Genomic DNA, 25,684 nt, shown 5'->3' with positions numbered 1-25,684 from the left:
CTCACAAGTTTCAAGCAGGACTGAACTGACACTGGTTAATTTATCATGGTATCAAACAGCAGAATGACTTCACTTTGCCCTCAACCGACTATATGTGTGTGCCCTCAGCCCTCACCTCTAACAGGCAACCAGCAGTTAACAAAAATAGACTTCTGCATTGTTCTGTGGGCATTCTGAAAGAATTTCCTGTGCCAAGACTTTCTGATGGTTTCTTCAGAACAGCTTAGGAAAGCCTGCCAAGAAAGCCTTTGTTTCTCTTCTCACCAAGAAATTAAAGAGGAAAAAAATTCTCTTGTCAGGTAAAAGTCAATTTTAAAGAGCTCTCCAGGTAAACTCTGCTGTGACCCCTCAGGTCCCCGTGGTACTTCCAATTCCCATGAAAGAAATGCATTTTTAAAGACATTCCTAAACTGATAATCCAGTCACTGAAATCTGACGAAAGAAGTTTGCTAAGAATACAAAGGCCAGTATGACTTCTGGAGTCTGAGTGCAGGTAAATAAGTTGTCAGTCACCTAGCCTGCTAAGCAGAACAAGGGAGAGCCCTCTGGAGCTCGTCCACACCTTTGTGTCCTGCTGAAGCGGGGAACTTGAGAAGCCAGCCTTTCAGCTGGAGCAATACCCTGTCCAGACCCCCTTGTTGGAATGCAGAGGTGGTGCCCAGCACAGCTGCATTTCCTACAGCCTAACTCAAACTACAGAAAAGCATTTCTAAAGACTGAGGAGTTGTCACCAGAACTGAGAGCACGATGCAGCTATTCTGTGAACAAAGAAGCAGCTGGTACTAGTGTAAAAAAGGCCATAATTCAAGTGAGAGCCCACTTCTTTCAATTTCTAAAAGCAAGCTCTCCCAAGAAGTAACGCATCCATTGCTACAATTACAACAATCTGAACAGCAGCACAATTTCTTTTATAAAAATAAGCTCAAATTAAAGAACTCTTATAGACAATTGACTTAATTTCCTCCTATCATTCTATAGGGTAAAGAAATTTGAGCACAAATTGAACATTTTCTAATTAAAGCAGTCGAACGTTCTACTTTAAAACATTAGTTCTCTGCTTCTTACCTGCTTGAGTACATCTAGTATGAGCTCATTAAAGACTTCATTGATTGCCATGGACACTGTCTGTCTGTCCATTCCCTTACTGAACTGCCCACTTCCGATGAGGTCAATCAGCTCCCACGCAGAAAGACCCTCTCGACTGGTGTTGATAGAAATCTTGTAATGGTCAAACTGCTCTTGCTGCCAGCCTGCTCCCATTGCTTCGGTGATTTTTTTAAGTAAATATTCAATCTGTGCAGAAACACAAACAGAAAGCCATCATTCACAGCAGGCATAGAAATCAAGTGTTTCAGAGCTGTAAAATGAAGCTTCTCCAGAGACTCCCATTACAGCGAGTTTCCTACGCTCATATGTAGGCCCCTAAATGTAGGTGATTTGATTAACAAAGGTTTTAAGCTTCTGTCTCAGCTGAACTCTTGACTGCCAAGCCTGTCCCTCAGCTATTCTCTTCAAAGTAAAACAAAGAATTGAACCTGACAGCCTCATTTAATATTTTCAGATTCCTACAGAACACATGGGACTTTCCCTGCAATGGCTTCCAAACTGTGATGACTGAAGCGTGAGAAAGCTAGAAGTTTCAGGAAGTACTCCTGTAAGGAAAAAGCAAACAAATTACAAAAAAAATGAGAAAATAAGGCCATTTGGACTAGAAGTGAAATTAAAAACGACCAAGGTATCATCTACACCTGACCCCTCTTCTCTAGCTCTCAAGCATTCCATCCCTGGACACAATTCTGACAGTTGTATCAAAAGAAATAAAAGAACAAATCTTTCACATCTGCTTTTGTTTCCCAAATAAATTCTCCTTGTCCTTTAATCTTTCATCACTCTGTAAGCATTACCATGCACAGGATAATAACACCAGTAACACCAGCCAAAACAAACACAAGAATGAAAGAGAAGCAAAGAAGATTGCGGTTCTTTAGTCTGTTTTTTATGTCTTTTTTTATGTCCGTTTTAAATTCATCCCTGTTCATTTGCAGTATTTTAAACTAAGCCCAACTACAGCTTTGAGCACATGCAAAATGCTTTTAAATTACTCTCTAAACAAAACAATTGGTGAGGGCCTTCCTGCCGCAGCTCAGAGTCACCTTTTAGCTGGTCTAACTGGATTTTGAGCGGCCACGTCTCTACACAAGAGATTTGGGTGTACAAAGAAATAAAGAAGTGTTTCTGTCCCCTCACACATCTCACCACAGGGACTCCCAGGCCTCACGGTTTTGAAGCAGCACACATGCCGATATTGTGACTGCTGCTTCTCCCTCCTGCAACTGGCACAGCCAAACCCCTTCTTTTCCCTCAGGTCTACGCACAGGAAACACAAGTGCGTAGCAGAACAGTAAACTCCCAAATTCACCCTGCTATTTCCGCCCAGCGACTCTCTCGGTGTCACAGCCCCTTGTCCAGGGGCACGAGTAAAGCTACAGCAAAATGGAGAAGCTGCAAAGCTGCGGCGGTGCCAGGAGGAAAGTTCCTGCTCCACTGAATGAACGGGAAGTGCACACACCTCCAAGCTGGGGCTGTCACATCCTCCTCAAGTCTCTCTTAGGAGAAGGCAGCCCAGCCAGGCACGGAATATGCCTCCAGAAATTGTAGAGAGCATTGGTTTTCATTTCAGCTTCACAGCGTAAGACACTTCAGGATTTTTTAGCTCCTCATGCAGCTCTTACTAGCGAAGATATAGTCACAGTCTTTAAAATAAGCTTTGCTGATTTTCGCTCTCCAAAATCCTTAAGTTAAAAAAAGTAATTCAAGGCTTTCAAGCACTGACTACCATAAATCCTCAGTATTCAGTAGTATTCAGTTAAGGGCAGGAAGCAGCTTACTTCCTACTCCAGACAAGTTTTATAGGGAAAAAAAAAAAAACCCAACCCAAAACCCCCCTCCACACAGTGCAAGAACACGAGCACTGAAAAGCTGTTTCACAGCAAATCTCCTAAAACCTTGATTTTTTTACCCATGTTCAAAACACATTATGCCACTCTGCTCATTGCCTTTGAGCAGCATCAGTTCTGAACTATAATCCTGGACTTTAGCTGGAAGGAAGGCTAAAATAACTCAGATTAAATGAAGTAGATAATATAGCTGCCAAAATGCTACACAGCAATAATAATAAAAAATAATTTTAAAAATTTGAACTCTAACTTTAAAATCTATTGTTCCAGAATTTCACAACCTCTTACACTGCTTCAGGCAAGGCAGCTCTCAAACTCCTTTGGATAATAATCTAAAAGTACCAGGTCTCACCTGCAGACAGTGGAACACACACACACACAGAAAGAGCATACCTGAATTAATTTTTTGCTATTTTTTCTCAAACCATATAAATAAAATGTGGATCAAACTAATGATCTGGAAATGATGCAATGCAAAACTCTTGGCTAGTACATCTTATCATATAATAACTAAAAATAAGTCAACACGTTGTTTCCTTAAGTGTTATTTGCATACATTTTATCTTATTTGGGATCATAGAATAGATATAACCATTTAAGCCTGTTAACATTCATCTACAAGTCACATATATGACCACAAATACCCTATAATCCCACTAAAGTACATAAAATACTCATTATTTTAAACCCCATTAGCTCTCCTTAACTGAAAAATGACCTGTGCATGTTACAATTCAATTTCTAGTTTTTTTAAAAATAATTAAAGGTTTATCTTGAACTCAGTCACGTACATGGCTAATCAAAGGTCCCAAAAAAAATTTATCTGATACATCTGCTCAATAGCAACAGTGACTTTTGCACAGTGTGAATATGGAAGTATGAGGTAAATACAAAGAAATAAGCCGCACCAGCGCGAAAGCAAATAGCGACCATTCACTAAGTGCACAAATGAGGAACCTCTGAGAGAAAATGACATTTTCCCTCCTCTACAGAGACATGTCAACCCAGCAAATAACTGACAAATTAAGTCTCCTGTCTCAAAAACAATCTACTCTTGTGGTTAAAAGGCGATGTTGAAAAGCAAAAGTGAAGCTACATTTGCTGCTATTCTGACAGGACTTTGCTTTCTGGTCAAAAGTATGCAAAAACACCAGGGAGTTGTTAACACTGCATACACCAGTAGAGACCCAGTGGTTCCACACAGCCAAAACCACCTTCCATCTCAAATCAACAAACTTTTCAGCCAGAATTTTGCCAAGAGAAATCAAAATTAACAACAAAGAACAGAGCTCTAACATGAGTCTATTTGGGACCTTCTTTCAGAAGGCACTTTCTTTTCCCCATGTTTCAGTGTCTATTTGTTTTCCTTTTCCACATATTCCTGCTTCCATGGGGAATGAAGCATCATAGATTTTTTCACAGATTTTTCTGATATACGAGCGGGTCTCAGAATGAGAAAAATAAAGCTAAGGTAGCCTTCATGCCCAGCAGAGCACAGCAGACAAAGCTACTCTGGTTCACACTATTCAAATAAGGTTTGTGATATTAACCAAGCAGATGTCAAAAGTCTACTCACATAGTACAAAATTCTGTGGGAGTATGTGTTACTGGGCCACAGCCATGAAAGCAGTCATATCATCCCTCTCACAGACATCATCAACTCCTTTTCTTCATCCCATCAAAACATCATTTGACTTTTAAGTCAAATATTTGTTTCTTCTTTCCACCAGCAAAACCGTGTTCATTACCCAGTGTAAGCCACTACCTTGTTTCTTTTTTTTTCCAAATTAAATCAGTGTTATGTGAAGCATAGTAAAGGTCAACTCAAAAAACAACCTACTGTGTGAGCTGAAAACTGTATTTCATGCAGCAATCAAGGAAGAAGGCAGTGAAATGGGAAGAACTGATGCAAGTCTTCCTAACCAAGCAACTGATGGAAGTGACTAAAAATCTTCCTAACCACTGTCATCAACTTTTAGAGATCATGGGTCAATTAAAGCCCCACACAAGCAGCTTTCATTCTCTTTCTATCAATTTTGATGTAATTTCTGAAGGGCCAAGGGTCAATTCCCAGTATTTCATTCACTGTTTCGGTTTCTGGTACTAGAAGGCAGAACAAGGAAGCAAACATGGGCATAAAAAACACACTCCAGAACAATCACCACTGGATCAGATTCTCACATTCTCAGGCTAAGAAAACATCACCTCATTTTGACATGCACAAAAAGCCACACGAGGCTTAGTCCTCTTAGGAGGATTAGAAATGCCGTCTGTTAATAAATTTGAAGACTAGAGGACGTGAAAAATGACTTACAAATCTTTCCTCAGAAAGCCAAAAGCTGCAAATATGTTTGGCTTATTTGAAATAAACTGTGAGCACTGGATTACAACACTGAGGATGCAGCATGCAGTGTGCGTATCTCTGAGTTTCACCACAAAGAATGGCTCAGAAATGCAACTAACCACATACCACAGCTCTCAGGCGATAAAGCATTCCAAGGCTGCAGTCACATGTCCAGAAATAAGAAAGGGGAAGTGCTTGAAAACCTTTTCATAAAACAGAAAATGTTTGGTTAAAAAGCGCCAAGACACACAAATGAGTCTGTAACAACTAAGAGGTGACTTGTAAGAAAAGCTCATGACAGAATAGAAGTATTTCTCCTCTTATGGCTTCAGTTCTCTCTACCTTTTGTCCTTCATTTTATCCTTCTCACGGAAGAGGTAATGCCTTCAAGAGCTAAAGGAAACATAGACTTGGATTCTGCATCTCATATGATCTAATGGAAAATCTAGCTGTGGAGAGCGGAAGGAGCTCCAACCCGGTCCCTGCTTTCTGCCTTGGCACACGAGCACCTTTGCAAAATAGACATTCATGGATCTCTGAGCCGTCCCAGTATTCCAAGTGCTCTCAGCTGCCCACAAGTAGGCAGCAGAAGGAACACTGGAGTGCAAGGCCATCACCAGCTGTGCCCAGTGCTCCCTGTAGCCACCAGCTCCTGTCTCTGTCTCCTGACTTCTCCCGTAACACAGAGGGATCCTCTCAAGCTTGAAGTCACATTCCAAAACTGCATATGCCCAACCCAATCCCTTCCCCACACGGTATTTTGCAAATCTTATCTCCCTCAATTGCAGGGCTGACATCCCTGCTTCCAGGTGAGGAGCACACAGGCCAGTCATTGCCTCTGGCTTTCAACCTGGCCTCTGCTAAACGAACAACTTCTTCTGGCCCTTACACCACTTCTCCAGTGCTTTCAGATTCTCTCCCGGTAACTCCTTTCCTCACTTTGCTCCTTCTAAAACTCTTCTCAGCCTGCATCTCTGAATCCTTTCCAAAGCAGCCTCTTTCCCCTTCTCTGCATGAGCTGCAGCCACTCCCCATTTGCTGCCCATTCAACATCTGGGCAAGGAATCAAGACTTACACTTTGCAGCTGGGGGTAACAGCCCTACCACATTCAGCTGCCTAAAAGGAAAGGCCCAGCACGGCAGCACCAGTGCAAAAGTACGTGACATGGTCAAGAAGGAAAGACCAGCACCTTCAGTGTGTTTAGTCAGCACAGTGCAAATAAGGTGAAATTGCACTAAAGCAGGAGGCTTTTCCAGATAGGAGATATGAAAAATCTATGAAATGACTGCAGAAACCACTTATCTCCTTTAAAAAATTACAAAAAAAAAAAAAAAAAAGAGGAAATTCAGACTAATTCAGACTCCCAAGCATGTCTCAAAGAGCAGCTGCTCCAAGGAGGGGAAAAAAGGCATCCTTATAGCCACATTAAGTTGTATTAAGACATTCACTGGAGACTAAAGAAATCTTGTAATTTTCAATATAAGATGCAAAAATTTTCAAGGGATCACCCTTCCAACCTGAAAGTATGTGACAAGTTTCTCAGTTACTTATAAAGTAGAAAAAAAACCCCAACCCCCCAAAAACAAACAAACAAACAAACAAAGAAAAAACAAAACAATGTGGAAGGGAGGGAGGAGGGGAAACAGCTGAATCCCACACAAACAGCTGGATCTCTAAGCCAGAAACTGCAGTAGACTGTGTGCTGCAATATTCTCAGCCAACAATAAGAGCTGCAGTTGGGCAGGGCAGGAGAGCCTTCTCCCTGGGTGGGAAGCTGTAGTCACACATGAGCAATTTACACCGCTCTCAGCAAAATATTGACATCACAAACAGCAGTGCTTCCATCCCCCTTCTCCTCTCCTTCACTTTGTAAAAATCCCCTCACTTTATACATGACCCGCAAGCCATTTTGCAAAAAACGCAGACACAAAACATCTGAGAAAAAGCAAAACTGGCTGAAATTGAGACTTTGCGTTTTTACTTTGGGAATTTTGTGCAGAGAGTAGGTGAGTAAATGCCAAATTTTCCAGAAGTACAGAGAACCTGATGCAGGACCAGTGCAAACCAGAAAGGAGTGTGTTCAACAGAGAGCTTTCCTCCAGTGGCTGATTACATTACCTGTGTGGTCTGAGTGAAGGTGGAGTGAATATAGGCATTGTATATGATAAGAACAGAGCAGCCTTTCTTTGTCAGTCAGGCTCTGTAAAGCTTTCTTTAAACAAATAGCACAATTTAAATCTTGCTGTAATCAAGGAGATGCAGACACAGATCCACAATCAGAATTTTTAAAATAATCCAAGTAGAAGAGCAATACATGTAAACATGGACATTAGGGATGGGAAGGAAAGCAAACAACAGCACATACAAAATCTGGAAAACCTCAGCTCAGTGCTGACTCTGCAGCACATCTGCCAACACACAGACACGTTGCCATTACCGGGCAGCAGCCACAGCAGACAGCACCAATCCGGGGCTTGCTTGGTGAAGGAGTGAGGAGCAATGTCCCAGAGCTGGCAGGGCTGAAGCTTTTAACCATGCCAGCAATTTAAGAGATGTGAAATGTCTGCCCACAGGTAAGCCAGGCTGCGCAGTGGGGAACGTGCTGACAAACCAGAGACATGGATTTGAGTCCCAGTTTTGGCATTTATTAGTGGCTCTGACCAAACAAAGCCAAATTTGGCACTACTAAGAAAGGAGCTGTCTTAGCTTTTGATCCCTGTTTGCCAGAACCAACACAAACAAACGGGAAAGCCAGCAAGACTGTCTCATTTCTCATGGGAATACAGCATGCCAGGTAGGGCCCTGGCATGGGCCAGTCTGGCAAAACCAGAAATGTACACAGTGAAAATCTCCTGCTAAAAAGTGACTGAGAAAGCAAAATGGAACAGTTCATTTCGATAGGAAGGTTATCTGTACTTGAGGGTTTGGCACAACACCTTGGAGTCCCACAGTTATGTTGTTAGTGGCCTGTTAATCAGACTGTTTTAATCCCTGGCTGTTCAACAATTTGCAGATATTTATCATTCAGTCCTCCAGTGCTGAACAGCAAACCCCTGGGATATGTGTACACATTTTGCAAGGGATTATTTATGCCAACAGTTCTGATCTTTCTCCTTCTTTCACCACCCATCCCAAAGGTGAGAACAGTGGAGATATCGAAATCTTGCTATAGGGTTAAAAGAGATCTCCCTGGTATTATTTCTTCAGACATTTCAAGCAAGAGTGTTCAGGGGCTGGCTGGTTTTGATCAGAAAATTTTGCATTATCTTTTCCATAAGGATCATGGCACGAGACTGAAGATTCATCTTGCAAGTCACAGTAACAGAGAACAGAATCACATGGATGTATAACCTTGCAAAATTGTAACCACCTATAAGCAGGTGCAGTGATTAAAGACCACATCCATGCATATCCTGTTTATCCTGTTCAGTCCAGGCTGTTCAAATGACAGACACACAGAGCTATCGATATCTCAAGTATCCTCTGGAAATCCCCACATATGCACCCTGGAAGGCATAGAAATGCATCTGAGGCCTTACAATACCAAAAGAGGGGAATAAAAAAATTAAATTAAGCAATATTTCCTCTTAAATCTCTAGAGAGTACTACACTTCACACAGTTCAACTGGGACATTAGGCAAACTGGTGTTAAAAGAGATTAAGGTTTTGTTTCTTACCTCCTCAGGTACAATGATTAAAGGGTATTTGTCCTCTGACAAGAAGTTAAAAATAACCCACACTTTAAATGCATCTTCATCGCTAATCAGCAAAGGACTTTTAGAGAGGTTCTTTTTAGCACAGAGAGTCCAGCACATCCTGTTGAATTCAACTTTGTCAAAGTTTCCTTGAACCTAAAGAGAAGAAATTGAAGAACAACAAAGAAATTGATATGCGCAAATGGCACAGAATAGCAGACACACAAAGTTTATCATCATACAAAAGGTTTCATCATGCAAAAAGCAGCAAGAAAATTGTAGTTTGCACAAAACATCAAGACCCAAAAGAGCACTGTTGCAACCTAGTCTGACTTCTTGCACAGGGTAAAATAAAGAATTTCTCCTAGCAAAACTGACATCCAACTTCCAATTTCTGGTTGAGTTAATAACACCCTGACTTCATGGAAAGGAGGCTACAGTGCACTCGGTGTTTTCTCTAGCACATCAGCTTCCAAACCATCTCCAGAACTGTCTTAGTTTCAGCTGCCCTCCTATTGCACTGACTTACTGAGATTTTATATAGCAAATTTGGAAACCAGCATAGCCAAATACACATGTGGATATGCTAAAAGTAACATTGGAACAGTTGGGAAGGAATATGTTTAATATGTTTTTTACTTCACATTATGCAAACTAACTCTTGTAGAATATTCACAAACACAGAATAATTTTTTTCCTCAAATCCTAATCCACTTAAAATCTTTGCTTTTTCTCAGGCTTGCAAATCTTCACCTCCAGAAATTTTTCTTGTTTACATTATCCTTTATCATACCTAGCAGCAGCACCTACAGATCTGCAAATTATTTATATAGGCAAGAGCTCTAATTTACTGTTCTGTTTCAAAACCCTCATTTAAGTTATACATTAAGCCTGCTATTTCTTTACCAATGTGTAACTGATAAAGGCAAGTTCAGCACTGTAACGGAAGCCCCTTTGAAATTTTGGAAAACACATCTAAGAAACAGGTTCTTGTACCTCTTGTGGTAGTGATAACAGTAATGGTCAGTGATTTTTTTTCGATAAGCCAAACCACAGATCTCAGATGCTTCAAGAACACCGATGCAAACTGCATGATTTCCTACCCAGCCTGGTAAATGCTCAAATATTGTGACCACACCACACTGGCTCAGTCAATGACAGTCATGAGAAGTCGATGAACTAATGTAGGTGGAGGGGAAAAAGAGGGGGGGAAAAAAAAAAAAAGATAAGAAAGAAAGAAAGACAGAAGTAAACAAGAAACCAACCTGATGACAGTCTCCAGGCATGAAAGTGAGACTATGAACAAAAACCATAGACTTTGAATGTTTGCAGAGGCCACCAACATGAATGGAGATGCAAGAGGCTACAGCTGTCCTTTGAATTAGGTGGCAGCTGTAGGAGCCAGAGCTACTACAGCCACAAGTTCAGCATCTGTCTTGTTTGCACAAGAAACACTGATCTTAAATGAAACACCAACTAAACTAACAAACACCCTCTGGATGACGGGCTAGAAGTCAGGATTCCTTCTTCTTCATTCTATTCAACAGCACTTCACTCCTTGGCTACTCTTGTCTGTGCTTTTCCTGTGTCCTCTCCATCCTGACCAATGAACCATGCTTCTTCCCACCCTGACGGTGAGCAGTTCCACCTTGGAAATGTCCTGGTCATGCATGGCTTCTGCTAACACAGCAAAGCAGAACTGCAGTGCCTCAGACGCTCCTGTCAAAGCCCAGGTCACCCGCAGCACGTCCCTGCCACCAGGACTGTGCAGCAGCTGAGCAGGACGTTCCAGAACCATTTTACCACAGGGCAATAGGTCCTGTGGTGCCAGCAATCCCACTTTAGACATGTAAGCCCTCTTTTCAGAACCCAGGCTTGATTCTGAAATGGACTTTGTGGGGCCCACGTCATCCAGAACAGAGACGCTGTTTAGGAATTATACAGGACAATAATTACATCAGCACACAAGCCCTGGCTCTCCAAAATAACAGTTCCAAAAATATAACAAGCATTGGTAGTGTAACTTGCATTCATGAAGTTGCCTGGAAGATGAGATAACCTGAGGTTTGAACAATGTCCTTCTTTGTCTGCCCCCACCGGGACTCTTCCTTGCTCTAAATAAGGCCTGCTGTAAAATAGCACCACTGCCATCACGGAAAAGGAAACATTTCCAATTGGTATTTGAAGAGATATATCGTAAATAACAGAACACGCTAAAATATGATTAAGGAACCAAGTAAAACAAATTACGAAGATACTATATTGGCAAATCATAGCTCGCTCCTGAAAGAGACATTTACAGAACAAGACAGGTTTTGTTTCAGATGCAAGAAAATTCTAGATTCATCTATCTGCTGAGTAAAAAGATGCATAACACTGGAAATCAATCAGGCAATACTAATTACTCAAATAATTTATTGAAATTACCTGTGTGGGTAAAGGAAATTAGTTGCAGCAAATATACCTCATTTAACTACCTTGTCTTTCTTGACAATTGTCCCTTTCCTGATGATTCCTTTGTTCTGTATAAGGGGGCTATATTGCAGGGTAAGTTAGCACCAAAAAAATACAAAAAGTTACAACTGCATTTAAGAGTACAACAGAAGTTATTTCCAAAGGTTACGAAGTCCTCTCAAGAAAATTCTAAGTCATAGTTATATAACTATTTTAAAAGAAATTTAAGAAATCATTCTTTAAATATTTTATGAATGTCTTAAAGCAAAATATCTTAAGATCAAAAAACCTCTCCTGAGCCAGTGACTCTTGCTCAAATCAATTAGTTTGCCATAAGATGCATGACTGGAAATTGAGTGAACATCCTGTGTATCTGGGGTATAAAGCTTCACTCCTTCTTTGCTTACTAGAATATACTAGCAGCAATTTTTCTACAATCACCCCATCTAAAATAACAGATTACACCTTGGAAAAATAAATAAAGAAAGAGTTTCTTGTTTGTTTTTTTTTTTTTGCTTGTTTGTTTTAAACAAAGGCGACATGCAATGAATTAGTGACTTCATCCCACTGCATGTTGTCTTTTGGCTCTGATGTAAACTCACTTCTAAAAGATTTTTCCTGTCCAAAAAGATAGCCTTCTGTCCAAACAACTTCACTAATTTTCTTGTTTACAAGCACTTAGTCAAGATCAAATAACATGAAGTTACAGGTAATTTAATTCTTTTCCTTAACACCTTCATCTTTTAAGATTAACTGATGATATGGATATATCAGGCAATCACTGGAAGCCAAATCAGTATATGAATAAAACATAACAAGAAAGTATACACAGTAGTGCTCTTCCCCTTCATACTTACTTACATAGCCAGTTCTGTAATTTTCAGATAAAAGTGTTACTTCAATGCAATTTTGCTCTTCATTTCCATAACTATTCTCCCAAGAAACATCCTTTAACAATAAAGCATTTATACATTTCAAAAAGCCATACATATCTCTTTTGGGTTTTCTTTACTTAATGGCTTGCTACTGCCTACAAAGAGTACTAACCCACTGTGGTTCAGCCTTTCCCACTGTAATCCTTTGGTCAAAATAAATTAAGGCCTTATCTTTTTTCCCAGAATTTGGGAAAAAAAGACTGCGTGGTCTCCACAGAATCTCAGACAGCCAAGAGGAAGCAGAAAGGAGATCACAGCTTCTTAGGGACAAAGTAGGATTCTTCAGCATCAAACAACCAAGACGTTAATGAGGTACCTTTATGTGTACTAAAGGCCAACAACTCCCACGCATCAAACAGGACACTCTTGGGGTGTCTCTCATACTCTTTGGGTATGAGAGAAACACAGACTAGAGAGGCAGAGAAGTTGATAAGTCTTTGCTAGATATAAGCTGCCAGATTCTATTATGTAGATCACATTTTCCACCACTATTAGATAAAGGAGCAAAAATCAGCAAATGGGGCTGAAGAGTTTGCATCACCTGCAATTGCTGCATTGGACTCCTGGACAGCATGTCAGTTCAAGACTTTTTCACATAACAAAAGAAAGCAAACACCCCTGTATCTCTGCAGCCACAACATCAAAGTTTGAGGGTTTTTGGGGCTGGCCCTCAAGTGTATGAGAAATCACTGTCTGGAAGCTGATTTCTGGTTTCCACCATCACGTGAGCTGCTTTTGCTGTCCAGGCCAGTATGTGAACAGAAGACAGAAAAAAAAGCAGGAAGATCATTGTTTGGGGTTTATTAACTTTCCAACCCAGTGATCACCTATTTTAGAACATGATGGAGAGGAGAGGAGGTGAAGTCCTGCTGGCTTTCCAGAGTTTCTCCTGAAACAAGGCACAACAGAAGACTGAAGAATGCTCAGATATGAAAGGAAGGAACTTGCAAGACAAAACTTCACAATATGCCCTAATGTCACCCACTGTAACTCTCTGAAGGGATCTACTTATTAAAGTACTTTGTGACAAGCAGTGAAGATATTTTTACCCTTTCTGTTTGCAAAGGAGTCTGTGACAATATTGTTACAGCTGCAGTATAAAGTGGGACAGCCTATAGCTCCCAGACACTTTTCAGATAAATTCACATTGAGGTGCTTTATTAATATGAGCATGGTTCTGCATGAACGCAGCTTAGGCAAGGCCCAGATGTAACAGGAAATAGAAACCAAGGAGAGAAGAGGTAGAGAAGTGCACTCTTCCAAATTTAGGCACAGGCCCTCCAGAGTAGCTGCCCTGTGAGGACCCCAGGGACACACTGCTAACCAGCGTCTTCACACCAGCAGCAGCCTCCTGCCTGCACCAGTTACTGCAAAGACACTGATAAAAGCTGATACGAGAAAGCACAGAACACGAGAATTCAAAACTTACCTTTTCCAAGATGAATTTGTTTAGATAAGGCATGTAACCCTGATTGGAAACTGGTCCTTCATCATCATCCCTAAAGTGCTCTTCCAAGGCCACTGGATCATGGGGAACGTTTAACACTGTGCACAAGTTGTGAGAAAGGACCTAAGGACAGAAGAGAAACCAGTGACACTGCTGTCAGCCTTAACCATGGTGTGTTCCCTCCAGAGCAGACCTGTGACTCCAAAACAATGTGCAAAGGAACACTTTGATGTCACCACAAGTTCTGTCTGACAAGTTTTGTCAGAAGGCAAAACATAACTAAAAGATCCTGATTTGATGGTTTCAGAGAATTGCATGTTACAGAAGCAATGTGAGCCCTAGAGAGCTGCAAATGCAGCTACCGAAGCTCCCCTTTGTACATATACCCCCATGCAGCTGAAAACCAGGAGAGGCATGCAGGAACACCAGAATAGTATTTGCAGTGTGAAGTCAGATAGCTATCAAAACAACCACAAACACCTTGCCTTTGAAATTATAAATATTTATATCTAGTGAAAACTAGTAACAAAGAAAATAACTCAACACGTAGCTTCCATTTACAAACAAATTACTATTCAGATTAAAGCATTAACTATGGATTTATCTCATCTGCTTGCTTTTGGGCTGCTTCTCGACACTGACCCTATGTTTCAATTTGTAACGGAAAATAATGTTACAGAAAGGGGAAGGATTTAGGTGTGCTTCTCAAAATTTTTATTTTAAAAAGCTATTTGCATGAAGTATGTCACCAACTTGACACCCACTAACACTCATGTCTATTCTTGAGAACTGGCCTTCAAGAAGAGACTACGCACTTGACTAATTTTAAGGAAGTACTGAATTACTGAAAACTAACTGATAGCCAGCACATCTCAACTTCTTCAGTCTGACCTGAGCGTTGCAAGCACAGACCAACACCTCAGTACCAACAGAAAGGCAGAGCCTGGGCAGTAGCGACTCCTGTGCCACCAGCACTTCCCAAAAAATGGCAAAGCACCATCCCTCCTTTTGGCTGTTCACACTGTCTGGAGTCAGGTCAGACCTGTAACAGGCTGCCCACTGCACCCCAAGCACTGGGGAGACCCCTCCCTTGGCATGATGCAGAGCTGAGCCTCTGAAAATCACGTACCACCACCATGACCCGGGTTAAGGATTTAATATCACACACCCTGCCATGGTTTGCATGGAAAAATGTAACAAAGGCAAAAAATACAGCTAAAAAATATTGCACAGAGGTAAAACAGATCACATCATTTGAAAAGGTATGCTGCCAATGCTATTATTCTTTTTTGAAACTGAATTAAATCAACTACATGGAATCAAGTGCAACTGAATTTTGTGGGTTTTATATAGAATTTTAGAACACAGACCCAAGTGATGCAAAGAGAAAAAAAAAAAAAAAGTGCAGAAAACTTATAAGCATGTCTACTTAGGTGAGGAGACATAAAGTGGATAAAGATGGAGTAGTTGTAAAAGAAGTGAAAGTCTGAAGTTGTTAAAGCCTAGGAAATCAAACCAAGCTACGCACTTAAAATGTCTGGGCTTTCCCCCACCCACCGGCCCCCAAGAAAAAAAAAAAAAAAAAGTACATTTACTATTCTGATGCATGGTAAGGAGACAGCAGAATCTTATGTGTTAGTTAGCAGAAAATATTGCAAAGCCCAAGATGTATATTCAGTTCAGAGGAGAATTCTTCTCTACATACCTCCAAAGTTAAACTTGCTTTTAGAAAAGGAGATGTTTCTATGAGAAGTATGGATTTTCACTGATGTATGGTAACACTAAGTCATTAGAGCTAATACGGTGTTTGTAGAAATTTAAAAAAAAGTTAAACAGCAGCATCAGCCATAGCACAACAAAGCTGCACTTCCCAAAGCTGCAAAAGAGCACCTAGAAGTTACCACATTTCACACCACTCTCCATCGACAGTGTATTTCACTGCAATCCATACTTGTCTCTAACCACCACATCAGATCAAGTATTTGAATCCATGTGATTTACATATGGGGCTGGGGGAATGTGCTATCATGTGTGTTTCCCCTTCTATTTAAGGCTTCTGCTGTTATTTATAGAAGCCTGAGGGATTCTTGAATTTCTGAGAGAGAGATGATCACTGTTTTCCAACCACACTGTAGTTGCTAATACAATAACTAAAAAATACTCAGCTAATAAAAATATTCTAAAGCATGACTGATTTCAGCTTACTACCAAAGTAGATTAAAAGTCTAAATAAAATACTTTCTCATCATGTCCTTTCTACATATTTGTCTTCTCCTTTTTTGGTGTCTTTGCTGTGCTTGGGCTGTCAGAAACCTAGGTGGTTTCCACATCAAGTGACCAACCTACCAGGAAAGAATTCCACTTTCAATGATTTTCTAAGATCTGCCTTATCTGCGATCTCTCTGGTGCCCAGTGCTCTCTTTTCATAACTCAGGAAATTCCTCGGCGCCTGCCTAAGCCTGGCCAAGCTCCAGCTTAATTCTTCACTTGTAGGGTAAGCCAAAAAAATTCTGCTCTCAGGTCTCATTTGGTTTGGTTTTGTTCTCCCAAATCACATCATTGGGACCAGAAGATACTCTACATTAATTAACATTTTTTTAAAACAAACAAACAAACAAACAAAGAAGTAGCTGAGCACCAGGTTAATTGGGGTACAAAAAAATCACCTTGCCTTGCAGAAGCTACACCTACCACAAGGACGTTTTGCACCAGTTAGGATTATTCCCCCCGTGCCCACAGGGCTGCTAGGCAGCTTTCTCCTTCCACATTTATCATGGTCTTCATGCCAAAGCCAACTCCTGCCCCAGCCCAGAGACTCATCTCTCCTGCAGCACATGGGTACAATGGTGGTCCCCAAACTGGAGTGTGAGACAGCACAAGCAGCCTGCAAGGGGTTCATGACACCAGTGCACTCCAGGTACAACTCCTTCATTTTCAAGGAAAAGTTTTGTAAGAAAGATGCCTGGTGGCATCCCGTCTTTCCCTGGGAACACTGAAGATGTTACAAATACAAGCAAGCTGAACGCCAAAGGTCATCACAGACGTTGGATTTACTATATTTATGCCCCGTTCCATGTTGTTTTACCTTCAGGTCTACTCTGCCCAAGCTGCTCCCCTCTTGAGTTCCCATTCTGCAAAACTTTCAGCACATGCTGAATTGTTACCATCTGAGTAGTTCCATTTAACCATGTCCACAAAAGTGATCTGCATTTCTACAGGGAGGGAGGATCTGCTAGACTATTTACTGCTCAGTGACAAAAATTTGGCCCACATGACAGTGGGAGCATAAGCACCAGAGCAGATGAATCCTGCAGCAGCTACTGTCAGCTTCTTGGTAGTTTTCTCATTTTCTTTTCCAGCTTTCAGGGGCGTCTTCCCACTCCCCATCTCTTTTTCAGATTTTAAAATGCTGGCATCCCAGATCCCGACAGCTCTATTCACTGGCTTCGTGTGAATTCATTCCACGACATTCTTGGCTCATCTCTCCCTAACATCCATGTCAACAGCCTGCCAGCCAGCCAAAATAAGGCTACTCACAAGCACTTTCTCTTTTTCTTTTATGACCAGCATTAAAGTAGCATGATATAAGTCCCTTGCCACAAGCACCAGGTCTTTTCATCCGGGGTACACCGTACGCACACCATACCCTGCATCATCACATCCCAAGGTACAGCTTCCTTATCCACCCAGGTGGATAGCACATACCCCATCTGGAGCCTCATTATTTAATGTCTGGGCTACTGCAGCAGCCTGGATCCAGCAGCCTTCCCAGCTGGATGAGCTTATTCCAGCCCAGCCTCCACCAGCCCAGGTTCCTGACACTTGTGCCCTTTGCCCACATTAGCTCCTGTTCCTTCATTCACTTCTTTCACCCCTGGGCCTTTGCATACCCCTCATAACCATTTTCAACAACCTCACCCTTCCTTCTGCCTTCATTACCTGCACAATCCGTCTTGGCCTCCAGTCACAGGCTGGTATCAGCCTGCTTCTGCCCAAGTTGCCAAGGGAATTGCCTTTCTGTCCTGGGGCTCCTAGGCCTTAGGAAGAGCTCCTTGTTAACATACTCCATGTACTGCACCTTTCTTCTACATCTTCCCTGAAACCAGTTGACAAAACAGAATCACAGAGTCCATTAGGCTGAAAAAGACCTCTGAGATCATTAAGTCCAACCTATGACTGAACACCACCATGTCAACCAGACCATGGCCCTGAGTGCTACATTCAGTCTCTACTTAAATATCTCCAGGGACTCCATCACCTCCCTGGGCAGCCCATTCCACTATCTAATCAGTCCCTCTGTGAAATGATTCTTCCTAATGTTCAATCTGAACATCCTCTGGTGCAGCTTAAGACTTTGTCCTGTTGCCTGGAAGAAAAGACCAAGCCCCACCTGCTACAATCTCTCTTCAGGCAGCTGTAGGGGTGGTAAGGTCACCCCCTGAGCTCCTTTTCTCAGGCAAACACCACCCAGCGTCCCCTCAGCTGCTCCTCACAGGACTTGTGCTCCAGACACTTCCACCCACCTTTGTCACCCTTCTCCCAGAACTTGCATCCAGCACCTCAAACATCTTCCTAAACCGAGGGGCCCAGAAACTGGGGCACAGCACTCGAGGGTGGCCTCACCAGCGCCCAGTGCAGGAACACCCCCCTGCCCCTGGTCTGCTTGGAGACACCTGTTGCTGACCCAGGCCAGGATGCCACTGGCTGCCTTGGCCACCTGGGCACAGGCTGGCTCAAATTAAAACAAGTTGCTGATCCACTGGGAACTGCTCCTCTAAAGCCAGCATCGTGGCCCTGTCATTTCATCATGCTCCCTGTTTTTAGTCTACTAGGTCTGCCTGGGCTTTCCTGGCAGAACAGCATCCCTCCTTCACACCTCACCGACAGGACTGCTCCTGGCTGCCCGAAGGCGCACACCGTGACCCCTGTGCCAGCACCGGACCGGGACCCTGTCCCCGTGAGTCACGGTGACTAATTTCCTACCGCCCTCCACCGCCGCACGAAGCCGATCGTCCGGCCCGGGTCCTGCCCACCCTGCGCAGGCTCCCAACCCTGCCTCTGCTTCACGACATTGTTCAAGGTCTTCCTCTCCGCTCAGACCACCCCTCTCACCCCTGATTACAGCATTCTTCCGCTTCCCACAGGCCACTGACTTCACATTTAGGGGAAAGGCAAAGCAAAGGTAAGAGGTACAACAATCAGCCTATAAAACCCCAGACACAAGAACACACCAGTATAAATTTTCTAAGCCTGACAAGTAGCTTCGGTCACCCGAAGTTATAATACAGGCCTGAAAGTGAGAGTATTTTCACATGTGGCTCACCATCTACATTCTGCAGATAGCATCCAGGAATCCAAGACTTAGAAAATACACCCCAATGCAGCATGTAAAACAACACAAGAAATAAACCGAAATAAACCGAAATAAACCCACTGTCTAAGCAGAGACAAGTCACAAAGCAATGTGTGGAAGAGCTTCCAGAGAGGGTGTAAAAACTAATCAGTGGATCTTTCCAAGATCAAATCATACACACACACACTACAAGCAGTTTTGCTGGCTATCAAGTGGAACCGCACTTAAAATTACAGTGTTTCAAGATCCAGATGAAAAGAGGATTTAATGCTGGCACCTTAGAGAAACTTCTAAAACAAGTTACTTTTAAAACTGCAGATTGTAAGAAACATGAAATTGGATCTAAGAGTAGGAAAGGAAGTAATTTGCATGTAGCTCGTGCTGGAATCACAGCAGCAGCTATAACTGTGTACACAGAACGTACACCTGAGCCTTGCTGTATCAGTGTTTGAGTGTGCCAAGAAACACACTGGCAAAACAATGACTTGTGTCCAGCTTTAAAGCTGTAATTTAAGAACAGAATACACAAATGTTTCTGCTGATGTAGGAAAAAAGCCTAAGAGCTGCAGCCAGCATAACAGTAGAACTTATGAAGACCACCAGTTGAAAAAAAAAAAGTAGAAAACCCCAAAAAACAACAACAACAAAAATAGTGCATACTGGAAGGAGACAATGTTCAAAATTGCACAGAAGACTGATTTGACTGTCTTGTCTCTCAGCAGCTCAGAACATATACAAAAGATACAAATGGATAAAAGACATTTCATGACATCCTTACTACTCCAAGCAAGTCCCATTTTTGCCCTCAAGCATTTGCTGTCTCCAGACTACAAAACAGACCAAACTGACTCACCTCCATCCATCTGCTCTAGATCTACTGAAAACAAATGTGTGATGCAAACCCTTTGCAGCAGAGCCTCAACTACAGAACACACACACACGCTTCTTTTTCTCATAGTATTTAAAGTTAATTAATTTTATGGAAGGATCAAAGGTCACTTCTAGGCAAAGTAACTAGAGATCACTCCCTTTAACAACCAAACGTATTATCCTTAGGAACTTCCCTACAATATGATGGCAGCATCTTATACCGGATTACACAAACCAAAGATGCATTTCCAGTAAGTTTTCTTACTGTGAAGGGAAGAGTTCAGCAAGTTACAACACTACCATTCTCACAAAACTAATAGGATTTTATAATCTAAAAAAAAAAAAAAAATTGGTTCCACTAAATTATTAAGCATATTTTTCTAATGTCTACTAACCTGTTGATCTCCAAGCATCATCACTCCATCTTACAGGAGTGTTGTATCTTCCTCATGATGATGAGAAACACTTCATCGTGAAATACCTTCTCAGGACAACATAGCCCTATCTCTATCATAAGGAACTTCTCTTTTGCTGTTCCGCCTGCGCTTTTTAAGCATGTGGGGCTACAGCCACCCTGCACACTCTTCCTACCCAGCAGGACCATCAGTTTTGACACTACATTGAGCATTTGCTGACAAAGTTTATGTAAGAACACCCTCCACTCCCTCCTGTGTCTCCTGAAGACTAATTCTCGGTGGCCACGGGAGAAGGTTTCAGGCTTGTTTCTGCACTCCCACATCCTCCACCTGACACTTCCACAGGAGCCTTTAGGTCACAGACAGAACTGCACAAACACACAAAGCCTAGGTTTTTTTGATGACACTGTACCACCCCCCCAGCACACTGGCAGCTTCTTTAGCCATTTCATTCAGCTCAGCACCTGTGGACCACAACAGGTTTTGCACTGGCCTGCACAACAACACATCTACAGCCACCCTCAGGCGAGTGCATGGAGCACATAAGGTGTGGTAGGTAGGATGGCAGGAAATCAGGATTCCCATAAAAAGCAGGAGAATTTAAAAAAAAAAAAAAAAAAAAAAAAAAAAAAAAAAAGCTTCTCTGCAACCCGCTTCAGTTTGTCCTGCAACCCTGGAACACAAATACTCACTTTCATTGACACTCCCTGTGAAAAACCCAAGACCTGCACACATTTTCAGCTCAAGTTCACAGCCAGGTCTGGCATCTTCCCAAATCCTGCCCCGCAGTCACTTCTGGTCGAGTTTGGCTCTATCTCACAGCCCGATCACCCCAGAAGAAGAAAAGGAGAAGAGGAACAGGCTGCTTGCAGCATACTGCCAGGTCCAGACCCTCATTACATAATGCTAAAACTACAGTCCGTGAGCGACCAGTCACACTTGGAGATGGCACCCACAGCACGGCCACTGTCGCACATGGAGCGAATCCCACAAAAGGCACAAACCTCGGCTCATTGCTGTGACCCACACAGCCCCAGCGCCGAGCACAAGGAACAGTCTCGAACCTCAACAGGTGTTGCGATCTCATTCAAAATATTTATTTAGCCAGATTCCTGCTATTATTTCCAGGCCAAGACGGTCCCATAAAGCAGGGCCAAGATGGGACTGGATTCAGCGAGCTGCCTGAGAGCTCTTTTAAGAGCACAAACACTACTTCAGGGTATAAGCTAAGGAAAGAATGGCACAGTTGGAGCCTCTTGACTAATTCTCCTGTTTATATCCAAATAAGAGGGCACTGTGGAACCTCTCTCTCCACTTGGCAAGCTGTGAATTTCACTTGGATGCAGCCAGCCCCTATAGACGGGACCTTGTGGCTACCCCACAAAAGATTTTGGCCAGAAAGGGTAGCGAGGACATGCGGTTGAAAGCGGAGCAGAAGCACAGCAAGTATTTGTGCACTGACATCTCGGGGAGGACGGAACGCCTGCCTGGGCAGAATGAGAATCAGCCTTCCCGGGCTCCAGGACGGGTCCGCGCCAGCCTCCCGCGGGACGGAGGCGGCCGGGGCCCGCACGGACAGCGGTGCCGCGGGACGAACGGCGGGGAAAACGCGATTGACGGCGCCCAGGAGGGCCCCGAAAGCGAGCGCCCGTGTGCTCCCAGAGGCGGCCGCCCCAGGCAGATCCCAGCCCGCACCCCGTGCCCGCGGCGCCAGCGCTCGGCGGGGACGGCCCGGGCCGCGTCCCGGCCCCTCGCAACCCACCGGGCTCGCCGCCCCTCACTTGCCTTGAGCTGCGACTTGGACACCTTCCCGCTGCGGTCGAGGTCGAGGGCGGTGAAGGCGTGCCAGATGGACTTGAGCAGCTCCTCCTTGAGCCCCACCATGGCCGGCACGCTCCCAGCCCGTACCCGCCGCCGCCGCCGTGGCCCGAGCTGGGCCGGCCCTGCCCGGCTGGCGCCGCCCCGGCAGCCGCGCCCCGCCCCGGCGGCAGCGCAGCCCGGCCCCGCGCCCGGCCCCGGCCGCAGTGCCCTGCGCCTCAGGGCGTCGTTCGGCGGCCTGCGCGGCTTCCTCTCCCAGCGCACGTCTGCCTTTAATTCTTTAGGAAATGCACTCGGGTAAATGGACAAGTGCGAGCTTTTGTCCCTTTCGGTTTATTTCTGATGGCTCGCTGTAACATGGATGAATAAACTAACGTTTGTCACTTTACTGTTCTTCAGCACAGTTAAAACACTGTTCAGTGTTTTCACCTCAGCTGAGATAGTAAATAAAACAGTCTTGTCATTGTGATTTGCTACTGGATAGATAATATAAACACTACATGGTAATGAAAGCTGTCGTGAATGTGTTAGTGAGCCTGATACTTTTCTGTCTTTCCAAATAATTCCCCCTAAAAAAAAACCCTGTGGGTTTTTGAAGAACGGGAATACAATTGAGTCTGTGAATGGAATCTATGAAAGTCTCAGGTCCAATGTTCCATTGCAGCAGGATATACCTCACACTAAGGAGAGCAGCTTTCCTCTTGGAATTTTTCTGCCCCAAAAACAGCTTGGAAGAAAGGCAGCGTGCAGCTGGAGAGAGTGCAGCGCAATCCCAGTGCAGGAGGAGAGTTAAATGACCTCTTTCTCCACGTCCATAGAAGCCAGAAAAAATGTGATCCAGAGGAAGGATTGTGTTGCTGGAAGTTTCTTTGAGAGTTGCTGGGAGTTCGGAGTTTTTGTGTTATGTCCTCTTTAATGCTGTGGGTTGGGAATAAGCACTGGTGAGGGCAGCAGCTGTGCAAGGACTTCAGCTGAGATTATTAAAACAAAATAAATGTATGCCTCATTTCTTCTGCATGTTGTAGGAGAAACAAATTATTACTTATGGTGTATGCATTGTGATCTCAATGGTCTTTTTTTCAATGTATGAAGTCCCTATTTTTTTTGGGCTAAGTGGTGTGTTGGTTGGTCTACTTAGCCAAAAATATCTCTTCAGACCAGCTTGGGGAGAGAAAGTGTGGAATGTCCTTTTTGTACATCTTGATGGATGTCTTTGGCATTTCAGTCTGAACAGCAAATACCATAAATCATGTCAGCAACACAGCCAGGATCCAAACCCCAAATGCACTGAAGCCCTAGGGAAAAAAAAAAAAAAAAAAAAAAAAAAAAAAAAAAAAGAAGAAGAAGCCACACACTGAGTATCTCTGTAAGCTTATTTTGCAGAAAAGGACAGTGAGGGAGAAGAAGTGAGGGATGATGGGCATGGTCTTAGAAAGTACAAAACTCTCTAACACTTATTGACTGACAGAGGCTGAGAAATAAAACTCCTGCATGCACCATTTCCTGCAACTGATAGAAAAGCTCACACTTTTTTTTTTTCTGTCTGTAACCCACCTACATTGCTTTGAACACTGCAACTGTCATTCACAGAACACAGTCCATGATCACTAGAAGGTTTTGTTTTCATGGATTTCACACAGAACCATTAAGATCCCAAACTCAAGACACAATAAACAGCAGTGGGGAAAAAATAGTGAAATAGTTCTGGCAGGTACAGTTTGACAACTGTTTTGTACCAGGTGGTACTGGTTTATTTGATTCCAGTAAGAAAGGCACTCAGATTCTAAAGTGTCACTTAAAATACCATTTATCGCAGCCAACATTATAATGGAGGGAACGGTGTAGTTCCTTGCATTCCTTCAGGAAACCTGGGCTGGCCAGCATCTACCAGGTGCAGCACATCACGCAGATCCTGCCCATGGAAAATTTACACCATTTTGGTTATTCAAGCTATAACAGGGTTTTCATACAAGGAAACAACTCTATACGTTGTTTCTATGGCCAAACATAAAGGATGTTCACACCACAACCCATTGCTGCCCTTTACAGATAAAGTGCAGGGCATGCAGGGGTTGTCATCACAGGTACCATGTAGGAGCTGCCCAAAAAATCCTGTGGAACAATCAGCCAGGGAAATTTGTCCCCTGTGGGCTTGAAGGCCGGGCTGGACATTGAGCACAGCTCAGCACAAGCTGGGAAGTGACAGGCCTAACTCGCATGGACCACTGATCCTCCAGGTACAGCGGGCGTCTGGCCAGGAGCAGGGCAGATGAGCAGACAGCAAAATCCACTGTAGGAAGTAATTCTAATTTTCATAGGTGATAAATCATAAGATTGGTTTTCTGTATGTGATAGCGACTAGAATCATCCACAGATGTCTGGTAATTTTATTCTTCAGAGATATCTTTAGAGATATTTTAGTCTCCCAGTAGCACGGTCAATTGCCAAACACAACGTTCCTTATTCACTGAGCATACCCTACCAGCCTTTCTCCCCTCCTTTTTCCTAGACTTGTGTTCCATAATTTATTCAGTACTTTGGAATCCACAGCTAATTATATATGCTCTTTCCTCAAGATGGATTCTCTGAACTATATGAGTAACATTACAAAAAATGTTTTGATTAAATTTCCTAATGAATCTGATTTGCTAACATTATAGCTGTTACTATTACCAGAAACATCTGCCATCTTAAAATACATTAGCATTTCTCCAACTAGAACACAGCTATTCCACTTAAGAAGGAAAGAGACGACTTTTATATATGCAGATAAGTTGGTAGCTGATCACCCACAAGGTCACCAGTAAACACAGAACACTCTTATTAAAGTGCATTAAAATGCACTTTAGGTTCTGTGAAAAGTCACTGAAGAAAAGCAATTGATGTAGTTCACACATGAACCTTCTACTGGCAAGGGACTTAATCTCTGCTTTGAACAGAGTTCAGTGATTTTTTGGCAGTTTGGATTTTTGGTGAAAACAATAGAGTGGAAAAACAAAACCAAAACAAAATTCCCCACGAATTGTAGAAACAACAAAACCCCAACACACCCACATATATAGAAACCCACAAAACAACAACAACAAAAACCCAACCAAACCAAACCAACAAACAAAACCAAAAATCCTTCCACAAAAAAAACCACTAAAACCCTGTGTGCTACCTTTCATTTTCTCTTCATTCTTTTTGCTGGCTTCTGTTATTCCTGATTTAAATGACATGCTAAAATCCTTTGCCAGAACAGGATTTGTTTTGCACTCAGAATATAAATAGTTCGATTCAGGTCACTAGGTTAGCAGTCCATGCTTAAATGTTTCATTAAAATGAGTGGTTTATACAAGTCTCAGCTGCTGCAGCACTTGGTAGGCTAATCAAGAGGATACTTACAAGTTAT

At 42.9% G+C, this 25,684-nt stretch overlaps 1 protein-coding gene across 1 annotated transcript in view; it reads right to left on the bottom strand.

Moving 5' to 3' along the window:
* Positions 1-22,489, bottom strand: part of SWAP70 (switching B cell complex subunit SWAP70) — a 35,654-nt gene extending 13,165 nt beyond the window's left edge. Inside the window, exons 1-4 of the mRNA XM_040067814.1 lie at positions 22,258-22,489; positions 13,816-13,956; positions 8,980-9,153; positions 1,066-1,293 (exon numbers count right to left, since the gene is read on the bottom strand). Coding sequence (XP_039923748.1) covers positions 1,066-1,293; positions 8,980-9,153; positions 13,816-13,956; positions 22,258-22,356 — 642 coding nt within the window. The 5' untranslated portion in view covers positions 22,357-22,489. The remainder of the gene's footprint in view (positions 1-1,065; positions 1,294-8,979; positions 9,154-13,815; positions 13,957-22,257) is intronic.
* Between the last annotated feature and the right edge of the window lie 3,195 nt (positions 22,490-25,684).

Source organism: Hirundo rustica, chromosome 6 (assembly GCF_015227805.2).
Source record: "Hirundo rustica isolate bHirRus1 chromosome 6, bHirRus1.pri.v3, whole genome shotgun sequence".
Taxonomy (NCBI): Eukaryota; Metazoa; Chordata; class Aves; order Passeriformes; family Hirundinidae; genus Hirundo; species Hirundo rustica.
The sequence above is the reverse complement of the archived record's forward strand: the minus strand, read 5'-3'. Positions and strand labels throughout refer to the sequence as shown.